Source organism: Astatotilapia calliptera, chromosome 9 (genome assembly GCF_964374335.1).
Source record: "Astatotilapia calliptera chromosome 9, fAstCal68.1, whole genome shotgun sequence".
In the NCBI taxonomy this organism is placed as follows: domain Eukaryota; kingdom Metazoa; phylum Chordata; class Actinopteri; order Cichliformes; family Cichlidae; genus Astatotilapia; species Astatotilapia calliptera.
The window spans coordinates 21,716,616-21,744,409 of record NC_137430.1 but is presented as its reverse complement, the minus strand read 5'-3'; the positions used below and the strand labels follow the sequence as shown (position 1 = coordinate 21,744,409).

Here is a 27,794-nt window from a genome sequence, read left to right as displayed (position 1 = left end):
TCATAAAATAATTAAGAAATGAAACAGATGGAAAACAGTAAAAAATATGAGACACGTGCAATAACTCCAGATCTCCAGATATCATGTTTTAATCCTTCTTCAGTATCAAAGTAACTTATTGACAGCTGTACCGTCATGATGATATGGCAAAGACAAACGGATAATTGTTAACTGAACATATTTATTTGGGCCAAACTGGTGAAGTGTCACAAAATCTTCTAGTTTACTTCCCTGAGACATTAAGCAATCCACAGTTAAAGCTGCAAGAGAAACTACCAGGAAAGGTCAGGAGTAGGAGGTGAACTACTGCCTAACTCACAGCAGTCAGTGAAGTTTTTTCATTCAGTGTCTTTATTACTTTTAAGAATAGGGGACAAACCTGTTTGGATTCATGTCAAAAACTTACACTGCACTGAAATAACACGTGAAATGTCCTTAAAAGCAGTGTGTGATGAAAATGGCATAGAAAGAAACTGTTCCAGGTAAGGTATTTGATGGACTTTAGTTTGGAAATAAAGAGAAATAAAGTTAACATTTGAAATCTTAATATATATGTCTTAGTGTATTAATTGTTTTGAAAGAATAGGAATTACTGAGGTACGGCAATGGCATGTGTCATCAGAATCAGAATCAGCATACTTTATTAATCCCTAAGGAAATTATGTGGGTTACAGTTGCTCCAATACAGTACAAGAAAGAGACTAAACTATCTGACAATGCAATGTGTTGCAGATGTATTGTCATGTGCCATTTATGTGGCCCAAAATCATTAGCAAGCCAGGCTGAACATTGTATCGTGTGGGCCTGAAATTTGGTGGGCGTGTGACTGACATGCAGAAGCCAGTGTGGCCCATAAACTGCAGCTGTGGGGCACATCTGGGCCAAAAATTCATTTTGATCTGGGTACCATGATCAACTTTATTTATATTTAATTTTTGTGTTATAATCTGGATATTTCTTTATTAGACCTATTTTTATTAGTATGGGTATTTTGTAATAATTTGTATTATTTAGTATTGGTACTTTAACTTGTTTGATCTGGTCCTGTAGTAGAGAGATCCTTCAGACGCTTAGTTCTGAAGGATCCTTTTTCACATAAATGGAGGCCATTTATGTGATAAGGGAAAGCCCATCTCTGAATTGAGGAGGGGGCCTAAGGGTACATCTTACAATGCTGTGATTGCAGCCATTCCCCAACTCTCTGTGAATGGTACCAATGGCCATTGATCAGTGGTTGTTCATCAGCGGTGATAGTTTCAGTCATTATGCAAATGTACTGTTTATAAGATTTGGAGAAACCTGCAGTCAGCTGAGACTGAAGAAGTCACTTGGATGAGTGACAAAACGTTTCTCCCACTGAAAACTCTACATCCAGATGAACAGAATCAACTTTTGGGAGCTTAGTTCTGTTATTTGTGTGAGCACTTCACTTTTAGGGATGTGCAAAAAAAATGACAAAAAAAGAGGAAGAATGTTTTGACATGCATTTTCTCTACTTTCCTCTAAAACAGCTGTAGGAGACATTGTTATGATCATAAGACTCAAATAAATTTCTGCTGACAGCACCTGTCCACGATTGTGGCACATTCATTTCCTCAGATAAATCCCAATCACCCCCGGCACGATTGGTTCAAACACACACCCCTTCTCCAGTTACAGGGGCTTACATCAAGTGACTGCAGCGCAAACACAAACAATCCCACCCAGGTAGGGATACACAATGCGCTGCCCTGTGATGTATTCCCTCATAAAAGGAGATTATTGCTGACACGTGCAGTGTGGCCATTTAAGCCGTAAAACATCTTTTAATCAGATGCAGTCCAGTGTCACCATGCCATGTGATTTAGCTCCCGAGGCTCCACACAGGCTCTGCAGCTCTAATCGTCACAGCACTCGAGTCTCAGCAGCCACAGCTCTGCTGCTGTAATCGCCCCCTTCCCCAACTTCTGCAGAAACAAGCTGACCACTCTGAAAATCTCCCACAGCATCCTCCTTCAGTATCTCCCTAAGCCACCACCCCCCCTTCCCCCAACCCCTTCCAGTGTGACATAAAGCAGGATCAGACACAGTCACTCAGTGAACTTTTGCTTGGCTGCACACCACACCACACTTTGCCTCTCCAGGGGGACTTTAAAGAGCATCAAAACGTCTGTGACGAAATCAGTGAAGTGAAATGGGAGGAATCAAGAGCTGCTGGTCTGAGGGTGGTGGAAAGTGTGAATTTTCCAGCGAGTGTTTGTGCCTAGAGACTGTCCCCACATGTTGAGTTGCAGCGCAGCATGTCACGCATTTATGATGTTTGGCCACTTAAAAAAGCGGAGAACAAAGAGGCCATGTGGCAGTCAGACACCAACAAACTGAGAAGAACAAGCGCCGCTCTGTTTTGGCCTTTCCATTAGAGCATTGCTTATTATTACCTTTTCCGTCTCGCTGCAAATATTAAGGAGACCCGAAAGCACACAATAATTGCGCTTTGCTTTGAGTGGAAACTTGAAAATGCTTTGCTCTATTGCACAGTCGTATTTAGAAGTGGTGAGCCTGGATAGCAGGAAACTTATAATCACATGAATCAGACAGACAGCCTCGCCTGTGGCACAAACAAACCTGGAAATGCACACAAATGCAATTTAAAAGTTCAATAAAGAAACTGTTTATGCTTGTTTTTCTTCTTCTTGTGACGTCTTCTCCATCCTGGTCCATTCCTGCTCTGTTAGGGAGCGGGGCCGGACCGCAAAACTACACCTGAGCAGCAGAGGCTTCGAGCCATGTTTATGTCATGTGATTAGGTCCCCCTTGTAAACAGGGGCAACCGTGTCAACGTCCAGGCTGTGAAAACACATTGGTGGATTTGTACTTTTCACACTTCATAATAAGAAAGCGCCAAACAAACATGGCTGCCACAGTTCAGTCAAAACAACTGATCAGTAAGATCATCTCTACAGTCACACAGCTGTGTGTGTTAAATTAAGCATGGTAACTATGGCAATCTTTCCCATCCTTTCCATCCATCTGACCACAAATAAACATGGCGGCTGCTTTTTTCCACTTTTTAATGCATCCACTAGCGAGTTGTTTTTGTCTTTTTTTGTTTTTAAACCAAAGCCAAAAAACAATAAAAGTGCCTTTTCTAGACCAATATTCAACAAAAATCTAACTGAATTCATGTGCATATTAGATAGATAGATCCTCCTCCTGCAAGTCACATGGTTTGTTATACATGGACTCTTTTTAAAGAATATATGAACGTCATCCCTGTAAACAGCTTGCAGGTGTTTGGATAAAGCATCGATCTCTCAACCATAGGCTATCTTTAGCCAATCAGATCAATTAATCAGGATCTGGTGAGGAAAACCAGCTTGCAGTCTGAATAGCCTTGCAAGCCAGCAGCGAGTTCATATAGCCAGCTTGGGAGTTACAATATCATTAGAAAATTACTGCAGTCTTTGTAAGAACACTTTATGCATAAATGCAGGCAGTCACATAAATAAAAGAGGAGATGACTCATCTGTTGATACAGAGCTTAGCTGCAAACGTAATGACCTTTAGTTCCTCAGAGGAAGCTGATTTGACCACACAGCTTGTGATCTCACACGACTGTGATCTTGTGAGGCCTCACGGGGCAATCATAACATCTGAACTGTGACTGGTTAGACTTGACAAACTGTACGGCTCATCAGGAATGAGATGTCAGAGGCAGAATACCCGAACAAACAACGTGACTGAACAGTGGTATTTGGAGTGATGTGAAGAAAATATAATATCAGCGTTTCCTCTCTTTACGAGTTCTGTGCAGTAGAAGCTGTCAAGGCCACATTGTGGAAGTTAACAGAAGAAAGACAGCAAGAAAAAAAGTGGTTTTATTTTGTATTTTTGTACAATACAGGGGAAAGCCTGAACTATCAACTGCTGCAACTGCATTTTGTGGATAAGCTGGTTGTTGAAGTCTGCTTTTCAAAGCAACGGTAATCACTGCAACAGGAGTCACTATGACGTCATTCTGCAGCTCCACTTATCTGTATAAGAAGGTTTTTGTTGTGCATTTTTCTCTGTGTTTGTTTTACATACCAGAAATGTTTACTGCCAGCTGCTGCACGCATCTGTGATTACCAAAAGACAACGGAGACCAAATCAAAAGTTAAGAAGAGAATGAATAAAGGGATGTGAGTTATGTGCAAGTCTTGACTCACACTTCTTCTTTTGTTCTCCACATGTATGGCGTTATTTTTGTGCCACTATTCTGAGCGCAAGTAAAAAAAAAATTGCAGGTGCAAGTGTTGCATTTTGAGGAGGAATTTATTTTGAGCAAAGAAAAGCTAAATTTGCCAATTTGCGCCAGAAAGAGGAAATCAGCGGATGTCGCGCTAAACAACAGCAGCACGTTCAAGCTTGATAAGCTGCTGTTAGAATTTATTTAATATTACTTTCTAGTATCAGCTGATGTTTGCTGGAGCCACAGCTGTAAAAGCTGCTGCTCATGATATTGGTTTGGATATGTGGTGAGAGGGAAACATGAAAGTGATACAAAGCATACATATATACCAACAAGACAGTGTACGTCACTGTCACAACAGTGTTTGTTTTAGTTCAAAGGCTTTATGGGGTTTTTTGCATCCAAGTCTGTGATTGGCTGGTTTTGTGGCACAAATATAATGGTGTACAGAAAGAGTTGAGCGCGCACGGGCAGAAATGTTGAGAGCGCAAGCAACACGTTGCGAGCGAGCGCTAGTGCAAAAACTGAGCAAGAGGGGCTGCTATTGTGTGTGTGTGTATGGACACCAGCAAACACTGAAATACATTTTTTGCACGCAGCAATGAATTTTGTTCACTCAAATTTAGCTTCTCTTCACTCAAAATTAATTTCTCCTCAAAATGCAACACTTGCACCTGCAATTTTTTTTTTTTACGTGCACTCAGAATAGTGGCACAAACATAATGCCATACCACATGTCCATTTTCCTCAATTTTGTAAGGTCACACTGCACACTATGGTGAAATATGCCAAATTTTCATGTTGGGGATAATCTTGTTTGTACAAAAAATGCAATTTTAAGACTGTAAAACTGTTATCTTTGGCATTATCTTTGACCTTCAGAAAGCCTGGAGAATGATTGCTCAAGACCAACATTAGAAGATAGTCTGGCTCCTTAGAGGAGGGATGGATCAGGAGTTTTGCAGCAAGAAAGAGTTGCTGCGTGACCATAAATGTGCAAATATTTCAACAATAATGTTTTGCTACTTTGTTTTCCAATAGGTAATAATACGGTGACATTTTTTCTGTTTCAAGCTTGTTTGCTGTCAAATGTCTGAATAACTTTTTGATCCTGTCACTGTGAACAGTCCACCACCCCCCAACATGATAACCACAATGAGCATCAGATTGTTCAGACTGACATTTAGAAAAATGTCTTTACTATCTCAGTCAAAGAGAAATGTGTGGTTAGTTGCAAGCTCCTCTGAATACTGAAAGGATTACACAGAAGATAAATATAAAAAATGGGTTGCAGGGCTTTTTTTATAACCTGCTGCAGTACAACTATTACATGTTACATGTTTTTCAATATTGTATAAAGAAACCTAATTAAGCAAGCAGTAATGCATCGATGTACTGGACAGGTCGACATTTACTGCATATCAGAATAACGGTGTAATCGGTTGTACAAGGTACATAAAACTCCTCTTTCAAGTCATAATTAAGCTTTACTGTACAACACAGGAGGCAGTTAAAGTGTAGATTAAACTCTTTCAGTGCTTCTAAACCACAAGAGATCCAATCAGAAAAAGCCCGCTAGTGTCTTCATTCCTCAGCCGTCTGTGGATGCAGACCTGGAGGTTTTTCTGGAAACTCAATGATGAACGGTCAGGATGGCCCCCTGGGCTCATCGCCATCCACTCCTACTGAGAAGAAACAGACAATTTCCTCTGCACTCAGCCAGAGAGGATGAGAGAACCAATTCTGAGCCATCTTTATAAGGGAAAGAGATAAATTTCACCTTGACCTGACAGGGTTACTTGGTACCTCAAGCCCACAATTGCAGTGAGAGACAAATCTAGGATAACAGCCCAGGAGGAGAGAGCTCGGAAATGTCTGAACAGGTATGCAAATGATGCACAAGTCAGCTGGTGTTTTGACAGAAAGTGTCCTCCAAGGCTATCACAGGAACTCTGCAGGAACATTTTCACTGTGTAGGCCTCTCGAAGCGGAGAGGTACACAAACAAAACGGGTGACCTCTAGATGGACTCTGCTTGGTGATTAGCAAAAGTGTGACAACAATGGCCCCGGTGAGAAAAGCTGACTAACGTTGCTTCAGCAACAACACAAGGACAAAGGCTGGTGGCGTGTAGCAGCTCTCCTGCGCGCTATTGAAAAGCGCAAATAACGAAAGTACCAGAGAGATGCTTGCCCCGGACAAAAAAAAGAGATAGCTGCACATTCCCTGTCAGCAGGCCCTCGTATGAGAGTGCGAGGCAAGGCAAGTAGAAGGCAGATTTGTTTGCGCGAGCATGTGGTGGCATGTTAGTAGGAAAGGTTTTTGTGTAGGGCATTGATTGTTGTCATGTCAGGTCAAAAGTCAGCAGAGTGAGACAAATAAACGTTGATGGAGAGGCCGTGAAAAGGCTGAGCTGGTGATGTTTGTGATTCAGAGGGAGATGGAGGTGCATTTGTGTGGCTTGTTGGGGAAAAGCAAGTAATATAAATGTCAGTAATGATACATCTAATGCATAACTTTAACATCTTTTTAACTCAAAATTCTGAATTTGTATAGTTTCTGCATAATTAGTGAGGAAAATTAAACAGTAATTAGGGCAATTACTTATGTAAGCTATAACGGCTATAGAAGCCACACGTTAAAATGCTAACACAGCACTTTGCCTTTGGAGCAGCCTATCTACAATTACTGACTAATACAAATTAGTGATTAAAAAGTGATTAAACTGTCCAACAGTTAATATTGCACATTAAAATCAATACATTAATCTTTGGAGGTGTTTCTGCATCTGTTTTTTCTTCTCAGCTATGATAGTAAGCATTAATTTAGCCATTTTTTTCCTGTCATGATTAAGTCTGTCACCATATTAGTTATTTGTAAAATAATTCACCCGATGTGGACTAATAATAAAAACTGATACTCTTTGATTAATGAAGTAATTACAGCTAAGGATCAATAGGTTAAACTGGTTTTGGGGCAAGGGTACCTAGACCTGGTTCTTAGAGTACGCTTGGGGAGTGTGATTGTGTGTACAGTGTCTCTTTGTGTCTGTCTCCACGTTGGGTGAGTGTTGAGTAATTGCATATGAGAGCATGAGGGTGGGAATGGATGTTTGTATCTGTGTGTGCCTGTATGTCTGTGTCTATATGTCAGGTTGGGTACCAGACGCCACCTCTCTGGGGACATCTCAGGCCCTCCAAGGTATGGAGGCCTATCTGCCCCCACCACCACTTCCCCTGCCAGTGGCAGACGCCCTCAGACATCGGTGCGTTGGTGGTTCTTGGTGTCCAGGGGTGGGCGTCCAGGTACACACCGGCTCACTCCTTGGTGGCTGCTTGTCGGGGCCTGGAGCCTGGGGCTTGCTCGGGCCACTTTGGGGGTGGGGTGCCCTCAACCTCTCGGCCTGGGGCTCGGTCACTCTGGCACAGCTGGCTGTCGGCGGAGCTCACGGGCACGTCACTGCAACCCCCCCTGGCTTCTGCTCCATGGCTGCTGAGTGACCCCTCATCTGGGACTCTCCTCAGCTCTTTCTGGGACAGTGGCGCAGCTGCCCCTCTGTTGGTCTTCCTTGGTCTCTTGTGTTCTGGGGGCCTCTGGATGTCTGGAGTCTTGATCTCCTCCATACCTGCTTCATGCCCTGGAGGACGGGGCTGTGGCCCCCCCACACCCTCTAGCAGATCATTACATGAAGGAACTTTTTAAATACAAGCGCGTCCATGCTCACAGGTGTACACACGGGTGCTCACACACACAAACTACACCCTTTTTGGCTCCTACCTCAAAGCACACAGTGTGCTGTTGATCTTACGTGCTGCACAATAATGTTTAATATTTAGTATTTACTGTTATATTCCCATATATCATCGTGATGTTGTTTATTATGTTGCTCTTTTTTTTCTTCTGCTTGTTTTCTCTTTTTTCTTTCTCAACAGGTGATCCAGATGATTGATATACGGTATGTATTTTTTGTTTGCTTATTTTGTTGGTTTTTGTTTTTTGCCCTTGTGCCTCTTCACCGCTGTTTTTCTTTCTCCCCTTTCTTTTCCCCAGTCAAGTCTGTCCCTAGCAAACGAAAATAAAATAAAATAAAGAATAAAAGGTGAATCAAATAGACCATTACAGCAAGGCTGGGATTGTCCATTTGGTAAAGTAAATCCGTTGGGCATCTTTCTTCGCCTTTAGACAATAATTCTGATGGCAAAAGAGCCAAACGGGACAGGCAAAAAAAAAAAAAAGGAAAAGAAAAAAAGGTTAAACTGGTTTTAGTTTCTAGCAAAGGCAACCCATAGCTATTTTTTGCAGGCTAGCTGTCACTCGATATCCTCCGTTAGCCTCACTTGGACTGGCTGTGTTCATGGACTGGATTTATTATTTCTGTACACAGTACAATATATTGAAATCTGAAATTTAATGCAAAGGTGTCACAGTCCGCTGTGACGGACCGAGTGGAGAATGCGTGTAATGGACCCAGGTGCGTACACGAGTGAGCAGACGGGAGTGAGCTTTAACAGAAGGTGAGCCTTTAATATGGCTGAAAACAAGGTGTACAAATACAGCAGGGATAACGTGGCTAAACAGAAACCTGAACTGGGAACAAACGATGGTGAGGCTATGGCTTGGAAGACAACAGACCAGGCATGGAAACACGGAGGGTGGGAACACAGCTGACACAGATAAACATAACAAGACATGGCAGGAGTAAACAACACTGACGGGAGACTGTCAAAGTAAAACAGGAAGTACACAGAGGTGCAAACAGGAGGAGAGAGAGAGCACGGGCATAGTGGGCTGGGGAAACATGGAATGAAACACGAGGGGAGATGAGGGCTCACAGATACATAGAGGGGCACACAGGGGATAAAAGTCACAAGGGGAAGTCAAATAAGGAACAACATAACAGGACAACTCAGGAAACATGACCTAAATAAGGAACGAAATACAAAAATACAAGAAACTAAGAATACTGGGCCCACATAGCCCAGGACCATGACACAAAGGTAAAGGTTCAATATGCAAAAATATGTGATTTTTTTGTTTACTAATATCAAAAATTTCAGGAGCTCTTGCTTTTTACATGCAGTTTCTGAAATCATTTTTGGTCAAGAGTTCAGTCGCATTCACAAATCACAGAGTACAATCAGGGATATCAAATTATCTATTTGCCATCTCTTAAACTAGTTTCCACTTATACGTGTCTTTAGTCAATTTCAATTTTTTATATAAAGAAATTTTACATTCCTGTGGCATAATTTCTGTCGGCATGCCTAAACGTCTCATAGCATTCACAATATGTTTAAATCTTTTATCATTTCTACTATTTAGTCTCAGTCTGGTAGTTAGACTGACTGCTGCTTCATTAAGTCAGGGATCAATATCTGTTGGCCTTTCTAAACAAATGCTTTTTAGTTAGAGATTAAAATTTTGAAAGAAATAGCCAGTATGTTTAGCTTTTCTTTTCTTTTGCTGTTTTAAATTAGTAAGTAATACAATGAGTAAATAAATTCTGCATCGGCATGACATAACAGCCTGTAGTCACTGGGGACCAAACCCCTGTTGTGCTTCTTTGGCTCTGAAGGGCAGAAGAGTGTGCTATAGTAAAGGCAGTGAGCCGTCTAAAGCGACGGCACAAACAATAAAAATAGAGGAGCAGCTCACAGAATGAAATTGATCCTGTGGCCCTCTGATAAATCTCTGATCCAGAAGCCACCTACAGACTCAGCAAAGACTCTGCGCTGATGGAGAACAAGACTAAACAGTAACGACAATGGAGACTGCGGTCATATAAAGTCTAAAAATGAAAGACTCATAATTTGAACCAGTACCAAGGGGTGGGAGTTTGTTTTGATGGGCTTAGACTGAGTGCAAAGGCTCAGAGTACTCTGGCTGTGGTTACCAACACATATACCTGACAACTGCACTGGCTTTAGAGGTATGTACATCATCGCTCAAATTCCTCATAAAAGCTGCCATAAGAAAATTACAAAATACAAACTTTAAAAAATAAAACCTTGAAAAAAACAAGTATTTTGTCAGCCTATTAAGTCTGTAGTCATGAAAATATAAATGAGAGGGTATTAAAGAAAGTCACTGACATTTATATTATTTGTATTTTTGAAAAGACAAGCTCTCCTACAGTCATGCCCATACGTTAGATTAAACAATCTGTTACCCGGAAGTGCGCTAAGCTAGGGTAACCGCATGTTTAACAGCAAGCTGCCTACATGCTTTCTTCAGCATGCTCGCTGTACATGTCCTGATCTTGTAAATCAAAGTGATGACTGTCAAATACGACAAGACTATTTATGATGGCACACGTAAAGAAAGCAAACCTGAGCTCTCATCAGATTTATAACTGGACCGGATATCTATGATCCAGCTGTCCTGTGTTGGTTAATGCAGAGAGTTAGAGATTCACTTCACACCACACACACAGCAGCCAGAGAACGACAACTTGCAATGGATTTTAATTTGCAAATAAAGCAGGGCCAAACTATTTTATTTGCACTTGTGAGGATTTAAAAAGATCAGTAATGAACTCGGGACTCCAGCCTGTTGGAGGCTGTTGTTCAGCAGAGCATTTTAATTCAGTCAACTGGATGTGTTCTGCTTTTGCCAACATGGAAAAAAAAAAAACTTTAATCACCATTCACAACCCGTTCTAAGACTTAGAGTTACAGCAATTTAAAAAAAGAATATTTTTAACTGTCTCTGCATACTTGAGACTTTTTAATGGAATAGATTAACATGACAATGACTGAAGTTATCTACTTTCTTGCCACGATTTTGGGGAGAGGATCATGACTACTCATATCTTTGCAGGAAAGACAAAGCTGTGGTCGGTTAAATTTCAATTATGTTTCTTTATAATAGTACCGAGTCACAATAGTTGCTTTCTATTGTAAGGTAAAGACCCTACAATAACACAGAAACCCAATATTCAAACGACTCCCTTTGGGGAAGCACTTGGCGACAGTGGGAAAGAAGAACTCCCTTTAAACAGGAACAAACCTCCCAGCATAACCAGGCTCAGACAAGGGAAAGCCATCTGCTGCAATTCGTTGGGGATGAGGAGAGGAAAACAGGATAAAAGACACGTAGCAGTTACCTTTTAAATGTAGGTTTTTTTTGTTTTTTTTTACAGTTTGGCTTTTGTACAGATTAAAAAATATATATCTAACACAGTGTTAGGTTAACCTCATTCCACAACCCCTGAAATCAGCTGACAACAGCTCAACTCAGTGCCAAAACATATCAACTGATGGTTACCTCCTACATCTACAGTGTTGTCTCTTATAGGGAATACTTTTGAAAAGGGCTGGGGGGGCACTGTTGACTCCCAGCAGAAGGTCCTGGGTTCGAATTCAGGCTGGATGCCTGCTGCTTTCCAGGTACACCAGCTTTGTGTCACAATATAATGGGGGTTGATTGGCAATTATAAATTGTCTGTGGGAATGGTTGTCTGTCTCTCCGTGTTAGGCCAGTTAAAATGGATTATCCAGGGTGTCATGCCTTTGGCTCTGTGACAGCTGGGATAGTCTCCAGCCATCCCACAACACAGAATTACCGGATGGTTGAAGCCTGGATAAGCAAAGGATGATGAATGAAATAACATGAGTTTTATACTAAGCAGATAAGCAGCAGATATGCTAACCATTAAAGTCAGGTTAAGCCTCCGGCATTATCCGCTATTTTAATTGGGCCAATATGCAAGTCTTATTGATCTTCTCATTGAAGTCTCACCAAGAGAGTTTGGTGTCTGTAGAGCAGAACTCCTATGGATAAATACGCAGTGCTGTTTAGTCATATTTATGTGCATGTCTTAGATTGAACAATCAATTATTCTGTGGGCTTTAAACCTTTATTTAAACATGTAAGTATCACATGAAGTCGAGCTGGTATCGTGAAATATATCCATGTCACCGTTTGCATCCTCTCCCCCACTCTGGACTTGAGTGCAGTGGGTCAAGACGAACTCCTCAAGAGTGTGTACGCACAATTCACAATTCAGTCTCCATGTTTTCTGCATTTCGATGGTTTTGTTGCAATGCTCTTAGTTGGCATTTACCCCAAAAAATATCTTTAAAAAAAATAAATGTGATGTCCGTTGTTTTTATGCATCAGAAGTTTTGCTGTCAGCCTCATTATGATTAGGGGGGTAAGGGTACATGGGGTTGGAGAAGGACAGCTTGGCATCTTTCCAGTTCAGACCCTGTATGTATGAATACGCACAAAAAAAGACATCATTTCCTGTGTGCTGATTTCTGCACAGGAAATTAGAGTGAATGCCAAAAGGCTGTGTACAGACACCATACCTCTACCTCCTTCCTCCACGGGTAGACACTGATGGAAAGCCCGTGACCATCACTCCTCCTGGGGTTCACACTGGGACAGCCGCCCGCTCTTTCATCCTGAGGTAACGAAAATCATGTACATGGGTTTAAAATGAGATGAGGCTTAATGTGCGAGAGTGCATGAAATGCAAGCGCAATTAAAATCAAATTGCCTTGTTATGTGTACATAATTACAACTTTAACCTCCATAAAATATTTCATCGTCTTGCAGAGGTGGAATAATCACCGACTGTTTCCACTGCTGTGTAAGTGCTGAAGCGGATCTGTCATGGATATACTGGTTTGGCGCTACAACGCTCTACTTAAAATTGCCAGTAAGAAAAATGAGTGTAGTTAAACACATTTTGTGTGCTGTGCTTGTGTGTTTTCAACATGCACTTTAATAATGTACTGATTAGAATTCATCGACATAAATTCTTTTCTCGTGTACATGAAGATGAAAAATGGCTCATAAAATGATGACGAAACTGTACATGAAAGGTTTGTGATCACACATTCATTTGTGTTTATGTGTTTATGAATTATAACTCTTACAAACATGCCACATGCACAGAGCAAAGTTTTAATCCAGAGTCATCAGAGCAATGAAACATCACTCTGACTTGTATTACTCGGTGACACGCCCGTGTAGCTAAGAACAAAGTGTGTTTGTGTGTGTCTCTCATTCCATTATCCAAATGGAAGAGCTGTGCTTGCATCATGTCCTACGCTTGGCTCTTTCTCATTAACAGCAGGAATAATAGCAGAGATCAAAATTGCAGGAAACAAAACACACAGTGGGCGGACAATAATATGAGCGCCCGTGTAAGGTAATGCAAGCCAGTGAAGAAGCAGTTTCTAAAGCCTTTCATCATGTGATCTTGATTAAATTGGATATTTTTGGCATCGCAGCTTGTGCTGTTGCATTTGATCAGATTATATAGTTCGGTTATTGTGTCTACCTGCTGTATAGGCACTATAGTGTGTACATACAACACTCGGAGAAATACAAACTCATAGCGACACACAAACTGCAAAATCAATGATCCTAAATCAAAAATCTAATTTTGCAGAAAGGCTTCTGGCGAGCACCTTCTGACTTCTTCTAAAATTAAATCCACTTATTGAACAAATGTGAGAACAATGGTAGAAATATTTGATTTGTGTGGCTGAGAAACTTAATGTTACTCAAAACATGACTGATTGGACATTTCTGTCTGCTGACCTCTGCTTTCCAGTCAAAATTTGGGTTATCCATCACCCCGTAGTCCGTCAGGTTGGGCTTTCTGTGGAGCCGGCAGACAAACTCATCAACACATTTATCATGAACATAATCGTTACACGAAGGATCAGCAGTGAAACAGCAGAACGAATGCAGCTCCAACTCACATTAAGTGGCACTTTCTCTTGCGCAGAGCCAGAACACACACAGCGACTCCGAGTACGAGCAGCAGCAGCCCGATGCCGATGCCAACGTACACAGGAACTGCAGTGACATTAACGGGGTAAGTAAGGATGCAGTAATTACACTCAGGCGAGTCATTTTAATAGAGGTGAGAGAAGAGGTGGGCTTCTTTATTACCCATCTGCGTGTCCTCTGGTTTCGGGGAAGACGTGGAGAGGGATGGTTTCTCTCTGACATGGCAACGGTTTCCTGTCCATCCCGGCTGACAGCTGTGACCACGCAAGGAAAAACAAACGAAAGATGAGACACGGATGCTGAAACCATATGTCTTGTTTTATGTAGCACCGTTTTGTGATCACATGATGAGGAGTCTGACTCAAATGTGCTTCCCAAATGTGAGTCTCTACTGGCCCAAAGATAAGAGGAATAAATGAACACAATATGCTTGTTTTATGATCTCCATCATGCTCTTTTCTTTTAATAATCCAGCACAACAACATGTTTTATAATCAGATTTTGGGTTGGAGGCCCTGAGCTACACTTTAAGAACCACTGCATACCTGTATATGTCTTTATATTTCTTGTCTTTAATGAAGCAACTAGTGGCACTGTCATCCATTACTAATGAACTGCACATGCACATATACATATAACACTTAATTAAATAGACATAGATCAAACCTTTGGTAAGAACAGGATAAGACTTTGAAGCTACATAAAATCAAATACTAAAACAAAAGAAGTATAATCCTGACAGTTTCTATTAAGCTTATTGAACATACGCGTCTTTTCCATCTTGACAAAAAGTGCAAGGTTTATCTGCTGGACATCAAGCATGGAAACACAGGCTAATTGTGAATTGTTTGGCCGGTCTGTGGAGCTGCATCTGGAAAGAAAGTAAGTTCCTCTTTTTCAAATCTAAGACTCTGCTCCAAGTCAACATCTGTTCAGTATCAGCTTGATTTCAGAGCAACATTGACCTTCTAATTCGAAACACACAGCTCTCAGCAAAGCCAGACTGAGTCATTATCATTCAGAGGGGGTCAGCGTGCATATTGTGCGACTGTCTAGCCGTGGCAGTGGGCTGCTCCTGGCCTGGTTCCCTGGTGGATCCTGCTCAGCAGAGTGGAGGAACGTGAGGCAAATACTGAGCCAGAGGTGCTGGCCATGAGTTCTGCTACAGCAGGGCTGTTATCAATGCTGGAACAGCTTCAGGAAGTCCATACCACACTGCAGTGTGAATGACGGCGGTAAGGTCCTCTTACATAATGAGAGGAGGCGGTGGTGGTGGTGGCGCTGCACTGAGGAATGTTGGACGGGGACATGAATAGGAAAGGGGAATCAAACACAGGAGGACTAAATGAGGGAATGAGGCAGCATTTCTGAGACAAAAAGCATTAACAAAAAAATCTTTTGACATAAAGCAGGAAGGAAAAGGAAGAAGAGGTGTCTGGAGAAACAGATGAAATGCTCCCTTCTCCTTTTTGCTCGCTGGGCAGGCGTGTGGGTGCACTTGATTGACAGCAGCTGAGCTCTGTCAGTGAAATTGGACACAAAGTAAACAAATTTGCGGTAGTGCCCACATGTCACGGGCAGACAGCTTGTTAGCAGTACTGAAAAGCAAAGACCACACCAGCATCTAACCTGTCTGGACTGATACCTGCGGGTACATTTATATTCTGTACGTGTCGCCGAGCCTACAAACCGACATTAGCAGCTCGCTTTTTGTCAGGATGTGCACGACAAGACGTGCGTTCATCTTTGCAAGTTAGATAAGAAGCAGACAAGCCAGTATGGGCTACTTAGCATTCAAAGTGTGCAGCTCTTGTGCAGCAGTTCCAGCTTCCTGTAAAAATGGTTTAAAAGGAAGTGAAGTTGTTGAAAACCAAAATTTGGATTAATCCAGTTTCTCAGTTTTGTCTTAACAAGAGATTTCCATCACAAATTCATATCATGCAGGAATTTAATTTCAATTGAAGGTGTTGCTTTTCTAATAACGTGAGATTTATTGGGTTGTTGACATGGCGTGCAGTTAGTCATGTGACTTTAGGGAAGGTGTATCCACCCCGCTGCATGATTCACATTCATGTGTTGGAGAATTTAACCTTTGGTGAAAAGAGAATGGAGGAAATGTGAATCTCCCAGAAAGGCTTCACTGGTGCATAATGATGTTAGCAGATCCAGCACCAAGTCTTATAATTGCATTCTTTCTTTTATAATGAAAAATCTCATTGGAGACATTCCAAGCTGCTGATGCAGACAGCTAGATTCACGGGCTTAATAAAAAAAAAACCTCCAACAGAGTGTCTGTCTTGAATGTGTTTTTGAAAGGTAGACGGCTGTATTATGCTGGCAGGTTAATCTGATGCATGGCTTTTTGGGGGTCTACCTGCTATAGCTATTCTTAGTGGTGACCATGATTAAATATTGACCAGGAGAACCTTTCAGAGATTCCCAGGAAACACTATGCTGCGGTTAAATGAAGGAAGAACCATCCTGCTTAATCTGCAGGGGATAAGCAGATTCCCACATGCTTCACGGAGCGTGTCTTTTCCAAGGAAAGCAACAAGACTGATGGGATTTCCATGTTTTAGAGCTCACAGACAGATAAAGGATGAGAGGGGGAGTGGGAAGAACAGACAAGATACTTATCTTTCTTTTGTGCATCTTAATGAATGTGACTGAGTTTGTGTATTAGTCTGCTTATAGATGCATGTTTGTGTGTGTGTGTCTGGGTGAAGTTCAGCTTACATGCAAACAGGCCCCTGTGTCATCACATGGCATGAGCCGTGATACATGCAATACATCGGAGGACATTCTGCAAATGAAGAAAGGAAAATGCAGCATCACCACACGTTGTACGAAGAAGGCAGGATACTCAAATCCTCCCTGTACTCTGTCAGTAGCCACCATCTCTCTCCTCATCTGACAGGAAACAGACATGTGGCTGTTCAGCAGATGAAATCAGTCAAATATGTTGGGGGGGGGGGGGGGGGGGGTACTGTTGAGTGTCATCCATTAACCTCTGCAGAGAGCATGAGAAGTTAAGAGACCATGCATTCCAGCCACTTAAAGTGAGTATGTTTTCAAAAATAAAGACACCGATGGCTTTTATTTACTAGTAAATGTCAGACAATCATTTGCTTTTAGTTCATGTGTCAGTTATTCAAGGTAGGTCACTCCAAACATCTTAGAGTTTTTATGAGGTCTTTTCAAGGTGCATCAGAGAAAGAGAGTGATCCCTAAGTGCCATCTTTCTTCTTCTTCTTGTGGCTGTGATAAATAAAGTTGCCCACATGATTTTTATCTGAAGGAAGCACCAACTTCACGTCTGGTGTTGAGCCAAGACTGTGCTGGCATATCTAAAATACTCCAGTCTTTTCAATTTGCTTTCCACCACAGTGCACGTCATTAATGTGGCCAGTGTCTTCCCTTAGTTGTGTCTGAACATTACAGTAAAACTGTTTTGGAAGAAATGTCTTTTGTGTTGAACACTGAGGAATCTTTGACTTAAAATAGCCGTTTGGTCTCTGAGTAATAGCTGAAGGACTGATTCTCATCTGTACCGATGTCCATGGTGAAAGAGGAGTCCGGTGGTGCCAGTGTCCGGCAGCCTCGCCTCTGTCAGTGCGCCCCTGGGTGGCTGTGGCTACAATGTAACTTGCCATCACCAGTGTGTGAATGGGTGGATGACTGGGTGTGTAAAGCGCTTTGGGGTCCTTAGGGACTAGTAAAGCGCTGTACAAATACAGACCATTTACTTTAGCATGCTTTTTTCCCCTCGCCCACCTAATCTATCTGATGATGACTGCTCCTGCCTCCATAGGTTGGATGAGGGTTATTAGGGTTGCCTTTTAAATAATCATCATGCTGGAAATACCATTATGAAACCCTGAAGTGCTGCTCAGCCCTTGATAAAGTGACTTTGGCTTGGCAGCAAATGCAGGCGGAATGGGAGGTTTGGGCTTATTTCTCAAAGATGCAGGAAAGCAGAGGTTTTAATGGATCACATTTTGGCAGCTTGCATTAACACCGTAAGGTGTGCTTTGAAGACTAAACAGCCAGACCTGAAAATGTCCTGAGAGTCCCTCGAAATGGGCAAATATGAGTGAAGTACTGGAAGCACTTAAGGGAAAACTGACTCATGAGAGGGCAATATATAGAGAAAAAAGGCAAAGGTATGTGCTAAATTAAATGTGAAAATACTTTAAAAGATTACTTTTTCGTAAATGGATACAAAGAAAAGACGTGTCATTCGAATCAAAGCAAATTGAGATGTAACAGCACATTGGAAGTAAATGTCACAGTGATTGACATCAAAGCTTTAAAAGAAGCTAAATTAAAGCATGAAGTGACTAATGAAAGTAGAGACATTTGATCACAGCTAAATGCACAGACAGACGTGACACAGAGGTGGTAGAAATGACACTTTAGAGTAAGTGCAACCTGCGACATGTCAGGAAATCATACAACAGGGCTACAGTTAATGGCATAAAAGGGTAAGGTAATAAAAGCGTGTTACCATGGCAGCTGGATTCATCTGAGTGGAATGGCAGGCAGTCGACAAAATGGTCACAACGGCTCTGAAATGGGATACAGCTAGACGAACTTTCACACACCAGTTCTCCCAGCTTACACTGGAGCCAAGCTGGTGGAAAAAATGAGGAAATATGAAGAGGGTGAGTGTTAAATTCACAGACTATAATGAGTGTATCGTAATTATAGTAGGAGAAGTGCACTGCTCACTGCCTTTTTAAAGCATTTTAAGGAGATATTCTACAAGCAATTGCACAAATATTCAAAAAGTCCAGCTTCTAACTCCCAAAACTTTCATTTCTTCTTAGATATAAACTGTATCGACAGGCTCCGTACAACTAATGCTGTCAATCAAATACACAGTCAAATTCACTTTATCAAAGGAACATATTTTAACACAACAAACACTAACCAAGGCCCATATAAACGTAACACACACTAAAATAATCAAGTAGTTCACTGAGAGTGTTGGGATTTAAAAGCATGGACTGAGACCACACTGAGACCACACCAGCAACTCAACAGGCCTTCATAGTACCCACAGTGATCCTCACTCACACATCCTGTTATACATCTTCGATTACTGCGTTTACCCCAGTGCAGATGAGGTGTCTGAAATTCAACCTATGGTGCTAAAAACTAAATAAAAAATGATTAAACAGGGTCTTTAATCTGTATGCAGTACCCACTATAACCTGCTCTGTTTAAGTAAGAACTAAGTATAGCACCAGTAAACCTTTACCTTTGGTAGAACATAATATCTATAGCTCACATCTACACTTATGACCTGTAACCACATGAGCACCCCTCATCAGTCACCCCTCATTTCTTTACATTTATCTTCAAAGAAGTCAGACTTTTCATTTTTAAAGTGGTCTAGAGCAATAATCTTGTAAGCTTTCTAAAGGTCTTTACATTTTTTATGGACATTAGCTGCTTTTTCACACATTTTAAATTGAGTTTTTCTAACTTTTTTTCCTAACCATTTTTAAGGAAGTGAAGTGGGGAAAAAAGCTGAGGTATGCCAAATTACACAAGAACTGGACTGAAAATCAGCATCACTGAACTTCCTGATTTAAATAATTGTCAACATATAAGGAGGAGGTCAGAAGAAGGTATCTCTATCATGGTTTAGGGCTGCACTTCAGTCAGTGGTCTTGAGGATCTTGTCAAAACTAAGAGCTCATAAAGGCAGAAAGTTAGCACAGATATTTGATCCCACATGTCTGATTAGCAACAGGTTCATTTTTCAGCAGGACAATGACTCCAAATGCACAGCTAATGCAGTAAAAGCACACCTGGGTGAAAAAACACACAGTGGAACAGTATTGGTCATGGATTGGCCTCCCCAGAACAGACCTCAACGTTAATGAAGCAGTGTGAGGTCATCTTGATGGAGAACAGGACAAAAGGCAGGAACTTATAAAGAAGAGCTTTAAGTCTATTTCAAGAAGTCTGGAGAACTATTCCTGAAGATTACTTAAAGAAACTACAAGAAATCTTGTCTGAGAGAGGTCAGCCTGTTAGGTAGAATAAAGGTGGTCATACAAAATACTGACTTTAAGCTTGTTAGACTCTTACAAACTATATTTTTGTCCTATATTTTGCATTTCCATGTATGTTTGCAGATATTTCAATAAATTTCTGACCATTTCCCATATATATACATATAAGAAATGAGGGGTGGCTGAAGAATTTTGCACAGTACTGTAGATAAAGCTGGAGGGGGGGGGGGTGAACTTTTTCAGCTTTTGAAGTGGAGCATGCTGCAAATGAGACATATTGCTTTAGACTCTTGGAGGAAACCAGAGGACCCAAAGAAAACCCACGTAGGCAAACTAAACACAGGAAGAGCCCAAGATGGTTCAAACACAAAGCCACAAAGCTGACAGGACTAACCACTGCATCAAGGTGCTACCCACGACACTAAGATGGAAATTTAATGGAAAATGTGATAACCTCTTATAAATCTGAGGTTTAATGGCTTATCATTTTATGTGGAAACAGCTTTACTATATATACTGTGACCCCATTGCATTTTTTGCCGTTTGCTTTAGACATTAAGATTTTATCCAAACACTTTTTATATTGTACCTGTTTTTAAAAATCTCAAAGATGTTACATTGGATGATGACACTGGATGATGAAACTGAGAAAACAGTCATTGTCATTACAGTTTAAAGGGACTATTTATTCAGTGGACAGTAGTTCCAGTGAAAGCAGTGAGGTTTGTGGATTGTCCACAAGTTGTTTTTGGTAAACACGTGTGATTTTTTGAACTATTAAGCTCTATCAGAAACATGTTTAGGGGAATTTGCGAGAGGTTTTCATCTCATCTGTTACTTATTAAACATGAATTCATGGGATCTTGTCTAAATATGGGTCAAACTGCCAATTATTTCCTTTTTTGCTAGCAGTGCACTTCAGTTTTCCAGCCATTCATCCTCAGTGAAAAATGAAGAGGTGCTAACTTACGGCAGCTGTATTCATCCTCTCCTGTGGGACAGTCAACGACTCCATCGCAGCGCATTATGGACGGGAGGCAGTTATGATCTGAACACTGAAAATAACCAAGAGGACAAAGGACCTGAGGAGGAAGAGTTCCGGGTACAACAGTGGGACAATGCTCTTCATCAGACTTATCAGCACAGTCGGGCTCCGTGTCACACAACCAGCTCTCTGGGATACACTGGAAGGAGTATGCACACTGAAACTGGTTCACACCACAAGTCAGTGGCTGAGGAGTCACAGGTTCTGAGGTGGAAAATCACAGTGGAGAGATGCATGCAAAAGGGTTAAATAAACTTGATTTTCAGTCAAATACAGTAAAAACCCCCCATTGATAAATCCCAGGATTGTTTTTGAAAGTATGTTAATGTTTTTTTTTGAGACCACAGAGGCTTCGTCAGAAAGCCAGTGAAAGAAACAGTTTGGGGTGGTGGGAGGACAGAATGGTGAGGGTGAGGAAACAACACAATATAAATGTAATTGCTTTTCCTCCCCATTGCCCTCCATGCTGTCCCTTGGCATTGACCCATTCTCTGCATTGAATTCATATGGACCTACAGGGCAACAGGCTCCATTAACTCACTACACTTTCCCCGAGGGTTCACACTATTTATATGGAAACTGAGGAGACGAGCATAGATGTTGGAGGACAGGGAAAAATTGGGAAATGGGAGAATGTGAAAACTGGAGGAAATGAAATGAAAAATGAGAAGGGTGCTAGAAGGATAGGAAATAAGGAAAAACTAAATAGAAGGGCAAAGAAGGCGAAAAACTTTCAGGTCTTTACCTCCAACTATACACTCTGCAGTGTAGGAAATGTCATCCAGGGCGATGTCTGTCCACATGTCTCCACCCACCTGGGCCTCAAAGGTCACTCTGAAGGGTACCGTGCTGGACACGATGACATTAGCGTATGTCCACTGTCTGCCATGGTTTCCAGTTGCTGCCCACATCAACAGACGGGTACCACTGGGTCCAATAGTAAAGACCTGGTGAGGTCAGGTGGCACAAAGTGACATTTCCATTTGATGTGTAACAATATGTTTGAGTGAGAACATGTATCATCACCATACAAAATTTATTATAATCAAACAAACAACATAAAAAAAGTTTCTTTTTCAGTCTTTAAACATTTTTCCTTCAGTGGTGACAGGGTGTTTACACATCACCGTTACGTGCAATAGAAGTATGTGCATTCTTTGCTTAAATAAAACCAGTAGAAATGCAGTGTAGAAAAACATAAACAATTGGAGTACTAGTAATAGAAGCGCTATAAAGCTTCAGTGTTTCCGTGTGTCATACTTTATGCATTTACGTGCAACATGTACATAAAAGATGTCTGTAGCCACTGTGATGTTACTGAGGGCCTCAGTCATGCAGGTCTTAAGACCAGTCTGCAAACCTCTAAAAACCTCTGGTCACAAGGGAAAAAACTGTATTCCCCAACTGGTTGGCAAGTGATTGCTGGAGGTTGCTAGCTGTTGCCAGGTAAAATTGGTCTCAAAAAGTGTGCTGCATCAAAAAACTCCAGATTATTTGTACTTCTCTCACTGCAGCCAGCTTAGGCTCCAGTCATAGGCCATCCTCTTGAAAATGGAATTGAAACATCCTCTGGTTCAATTCAATTTTATTTACATAGCGCCAAATCACAACAGCAGTTTTATATTGTGAGGTAAGACCCAACAATAATACAAAATGGTTGTTAAGTTAAATGCATATTCTCCTATCATTTAACAAGTGGTTGTTGGCAGATTGCTGTGGTTGCTGGTTGTTTTCAGACTTGTCTGCAAACACTCACAAACTAACTATGGAGCTGTAGTGAAAAGTGTGGCATAAGCTGGAAAATGTTGGCTCTCCGAGTAAAAGTAGTGCTTTTCTGTTAACAAACTACAGATAATCTTCACACACTGCTAGCAACCAAAGCAACTGAGAGGAGGTTTCCATTGGAGCACTCCAAATACAGGCCATTTTTTGTGACCAGTTTCACATGACAACTGAGACCAGCATCGGACAACCAATTGCCAACCGGTCAGGAAATACAACCTTCTCCCCTAGCGATTGCTGGTTTCCAGGGGGTCGCCAATCGGTCACTAACTTTAGGACTGTGTGGCTGGAGCCTAACTTATTTATGAGGTTCTGATTTGAAACTTTAATCTGAGTTATTTGGCTACTGTCATCTTATGTTATTTTCCTTTATTTCTTCTTATTCTTTAAAATTTTAAATGAAATGAAATAAGTGAGTGATGGATCTGGCTGAGAAACTGAGGACACTCACTCTCATAGGGTAGCACCTTGACTACAAAGTCACATGCTGCTTAATCATCGTTAAATTACTCTAGATTGTAGCATAATTTTAAAATTGTTTTATTAAACAACTAACTAACAACTTGGAACACAGCTACACACACATATACAAAACCAAAGCAGTTGCTACCTGCTTGTCAATAAAAAAGACAGGTTTAAGGCACTTTACTGTTAGCTTTATTGAACATACCTTAATTTTACATTAACTTGTAAAGATGGAGAGACCTTTGTCTTTGTACACTTACAAAACTTGGCTGCCAAACTGATCCAAAACTAAAAACACCATCTCATCATTTTTTAAAATGTATTTTAAGATTTTATTGATTAGTACAAAGACCTGAATGGCCTCTTTTCCAGCTACATCTCTGATCTCTTATACACACACTGCACTTTAAGGTCCTCAGGCAGTGGTCTGTTTTGTGCTCCAGAGGTCTGGCTGAAAACTAAAGCATACAAAGCATGTTCAGTCAAGGCTTCTCCAACAGTCTGCTTGAGTAAATCAGGTCAGCTGAATCACTGACCTCCTTTGTATCGTCTCTTAAAACAGACTTTTATGGGAGAGTATTCCTTTGTTTAGTTGAGTTTCAATTTAAAAATACACTTTTCAATATCAGAGGTGTAGTGGAACAGAAGCAAAAAGAAGCACGAAATGGAAAAACTCAATTAAAGTACCGTAGAATATCCTTCCTTACAATACTTTCTGATGGCTTATTTCAAAAGTGGAAACTCTGAAGGTTTAATAGTTGTTTTTGATTAGCAATACAGTAATTTATGCATAATTTAGAGCTGTGAGTTTTTGAGTAGTTTTGTTTATAATTCATGTAGATTTCTTGTAAGCGCCTCATCTGTGGCTACGCATGGAGTACACTTCCTGTCTAAGTAGAGCTTTTAGCAAATGCTTATTGTTTGTTGTTTTGAAATTAACCCATTTAACAAAGAGACCTAAAAAGACATGAAAAGACTGATATGATAATGACGTTTGTAACCTGACATGCTTTGATGGATTATTTGCAGGAAGAAAGACGTTCATTCTCTCCTTTGGGTATCAGGTGACTGACAGTAAGCAGAGCAAAATATGTTGATAAGCTGAGTAAAAGAGGAAAGAAATCTCTGACAAATCCAAATTAAGCCTTCATTTTGGATCATTTCTTAGCAGGTGACAGTTAAAAAAAAAAAAAAAAGCCTGATGCCCAAAAGCAGGAAACAGAAGAGAAATTTGTCTGAGATGAGGTCACCTTCAATGTTCCCATCCTATCAGAACCATGCATGAAGAACCAGAAGCGCAGGTGACACAGGCCGATGCTGGCAGGAAACGGACTCCTGGTTGTCACCTTGGCAACATCGCCCTCGTGCTGAATGGCTGAGTTTATATACAGGAAGTTCCCTCCACCACCTTTGGAGATAAACGCAGTACTTTACAATTGCAGAACATTTATGTAAGGCATGAGTAATATCTCAGTGCGATGAACGATGAAGCTGAAACGGCAAAGGAAAAGCCACAGCCAAACCCAGCTCAACCATCAAATTTCAGCTTTGCTGCAGGAAAGAAATCCAATAACCTTATTCTGCTGGTTCAAATATGCACGATATTTAGACGGAGGAAGGCTGTCGTTAAATGTATCCTGCAGCCAAAAGCTGCAGAGAGCTTCTTCAGCTCGGCTAGGCTTGGAGATGAGACAGCATGTGTGCGGTGCCAGAACAAAGTGGGAGTTTTCCACATGAGTTAAGGGGGATTTAAGGCCATCACAATCCACAGTGCACAAAAAAACCTGCTCACACCCACAACACAGATTCCGCTGCGGTGAATCAAATCATAAAAGTCAAAACAAAGTCTGTGCATCTATCCAGGCAGAGCTCGTTTTCCAAGAACGTGTACACGCATGTGCTCCATTACCTGATCCTATAACGACAGGATATTTGCAGAGTCATGCCTTTGTCCATGTGTTTTTAAGCTGTAAGATCACGAGTCCATCCAGCCCATCATTCATCCTTCCGATCAATAACCTCAAATGACCGATCAGGAATAGCAACCTAGTGACAGCCAGTACAAGGTGGAGTTACAGCTGCAACTCAGAAGACAACAGCTGGTTCATTGAGTGCACTGTCACCCATGAAAAATGCTGCTTTGTCCTCAGCATTATGGCTCTCATGTGGCATGCAGGGACAAAATAGCTGCTGCTTTGTGTGTTTCTTTACCTCCTTACTTTCTCCTTAACAGTTTTCACCCGTGCGCTCCACTCATGCTGCTTGTCGTCCTCATTTCAAACTGGTCCGTCATCATTCAAGGCCTTAAATAAAAAGGGCGTGCTTGGAGAAGCCACTCGCTCATTTTCTCTACCCCTTACACAGCCTGAGACAGGAGTGAGCAATTGGTACAATTTTATGTTGCTCATGTCTTCAGAAACAATAGCTGCTAACTGTGCTGTAGCAGACAGATCTGTGGACGTGCACTCATGCACATCTGTGCACAAGGGGATGGAGGAGAGGGGAGAGTTCCAGTTTAATCTTGGAGAGATGCTAAAGTGTATATTTACCAGTTTACTCATATTTAAACTTGCTCACATACAGCAATAACTGATTTAATCCCTGGGTAACAGCATATCAGTACACAAGTTAATATTAATAGTAGATGCCTGAATACATAAATGCACTGAGTTGCTGAAATGTGATTGGCTGATTAGATATTTGCATTAATAAGCAGTCGAGCAGGTGTAGTCAACAAATGTATTTTCAGCTGGTGAGTTATTGATGCCTTGAAGTCTTACGGAAATTTTGATTAACATTGCTTCGCATAAATGTGGGTAATTGTTGCCAAAGTGTCGTTACCTTTCAATTAATCAGTTTAAAAAACAATATTTGAAGCAGCTTTGCTTCATATGATAAGCAGGAATGCTGTTAAGCTCAGTTTGACTCAGACTGATATTGATCAGGAAGTATTTTTAACCCTGCCTTCATGTCGGTGTCACACAGTCCTATTTTCCAGCTGTCAAGTTGTAATTACAAAGGCGCTGCCAGAGAGCTGAAAACATGGAGGGTGTCAGGAGAATGCAGATGTTGTCTGCTCCTAATTTTGAGAAATTGTTTGTTTTTTCTGCCAGTGTTATTAACAGGAACAAACTAGGAGGCTGGCAGAAGCATCCGATCCGAAGATTCTCATATTGTAATTCTGGGTATCATGTAAGTGACACAAGGATGGAGGATTTTTTCAGACAAAGCCAAACATGAGGAAAACAGAATAAAACTACCCCTCGGTGGGCTTTTCTATAGACTTTTTGGATAATTAAAGGAAATAAGTTCAGGGAAAATCAGTTTATGATACATTATTTGTTCAGTAAGATGATGCTCAAAAATTCTACTTTTATGAACCTCGACGCATAAATGGAACAACTTTTGTGTAGTTGGTTAGCGAGCGCCTTCTGTGGGTTACATAAAAGAACTTAAAAATACATTAGTGGAGTACTTCTATGTATTTTATGCCGTAAAACAACACATTGTGCTAATTTCAGACCTTATTGCAGCCAACCACCCAAAAAGCCATTATAAAAACCTTCGACTTACTTTGAGAAAAGGAAAGCAGAAGTAAAAGCACATTTTTCTTGTTGTGTATGGTCATATTTTTGGTAAGATTTTAGCAGAGAGCAGCTGCAGACCTTGGCTGTGGTCGGTGATAGGTCCAGCCCCTGGTGTCTCAGTACTGGAACCAATCCTCCAATCAAAGTCATCATCAGGGTCTTGAGAAAGTTGGCATCTCTCTTTCCACTGGTCTCCCTCCATGTTGAAGCTACAAGCACCTGGCGAGCTAATTATTTTGTCTGCCAGAAAGAAAGAAATTGAAAGATGAAAGGAAAGAGTTTGCAGTCCTGTTTCAAAGTTGTCCTTCTGCTCTCCAAGAAGGGACCTATTTATCATTTCTACTCACCGCAGTCAGCTTCGTCCGATTCATCAGCACAGTCGGCCTTGCCGTCGCACACCAGGTGGGACTCAATGCAGTGGCCGCTGCGACACACAAAATCTGTGGGCGCAGGACATTCAACGGCCTCCACAGTGGCTAAAACACACAGATAATTACAATGAATAATCATAATTTCTATTATTCCTCAATTTCATCCCCATTTTCTAATCCAGACAAATTAAATCTGACATGAAATAAAATGCTGTGATGAACAATTTATTAATAAAACACAGACTTCCTGTGCTCAGCACCAAAGAACAGCAGCGGAGAAGAAGGTAAACAAAAGCAGACAAAGGCCTGTCAGGGAAATCAAAGCCCCCTTCCTCCTGCACCGCCTTGTTTGAGATGGAACAGAGAGCAAGGAAAACAAATCAGGTGGATCACAGACAGCACACACACACATTAGCCACGTCTGTGCAGATGTGTGTGTGTGTGCGTGGTTAAACTTCAAAGGCAGCGACATTAAATGATGAGTGAAATGAGGAAAGAGTTGAATTTCATTCCGGGAGGTCAGTGGGGTTAAAACCCATCATATAATAAACTGAAAATC

General features: G+C 41.2%; 1 protein-coding gene across 1 annotated transcript in view; it reads right to left on the bottom strand.

The window, feature by feature from the left end:
* Positions 1–12,053: 12,053 nt before the first annotated feature.
* Positions 12,054–27,794, bottom strand: part of malrd1 (MAM and LDL receptor class A domain containing 1) — a 71,759-nt gene continuing 56,018 nt past the window's right edge. The window contains exons 22-33 of the mRNA XM_080306056.1: positions 27,212–27,340; positions 26,943–27,104; positions 24,528–24,685; positions 21,776–21,977; positions 20,956–21,234; positions 18,467–18,592; positions 16,696–16,762; positions 14,122–14,213; positions 13,929–14,025; positions 13,765–13,825; positions 12,522–12,617; positions 12,054–12,418 (exon numbers count right to left, since the gene is read on the bottom strand). Coding sequence (XP_080162182.1) covers positions 12,320–12,418; positions 12,522–12,617; positions 13,765–13,825; positions 13,929–14,025; positions 14,122–14,213; positions 16,696–16,762; positions 18,467–18,592; positions 20,956–21,234; positions 21,776–21,977; positions 24,528–24,685; positions 26,943–27,104; positions 27,212–27,340 — 1,568 coding nt within the window. The 3' untranslated portion in view covers positions 12,054–12,319. The remainder of the gene's footprint in view (positions 12,419–12,521; positions 12,618–13,764; positions 13,826–13,928; positions 14,026–14,121; positions 14,214–16,695; positions 16,763–18,466; positions 18,593–20,955; positions 21,235–21,775; positions 21,978–24,527; positions 24,686–26,942; positions 27,105–27,211; positions 27,341–27,794) is intronic.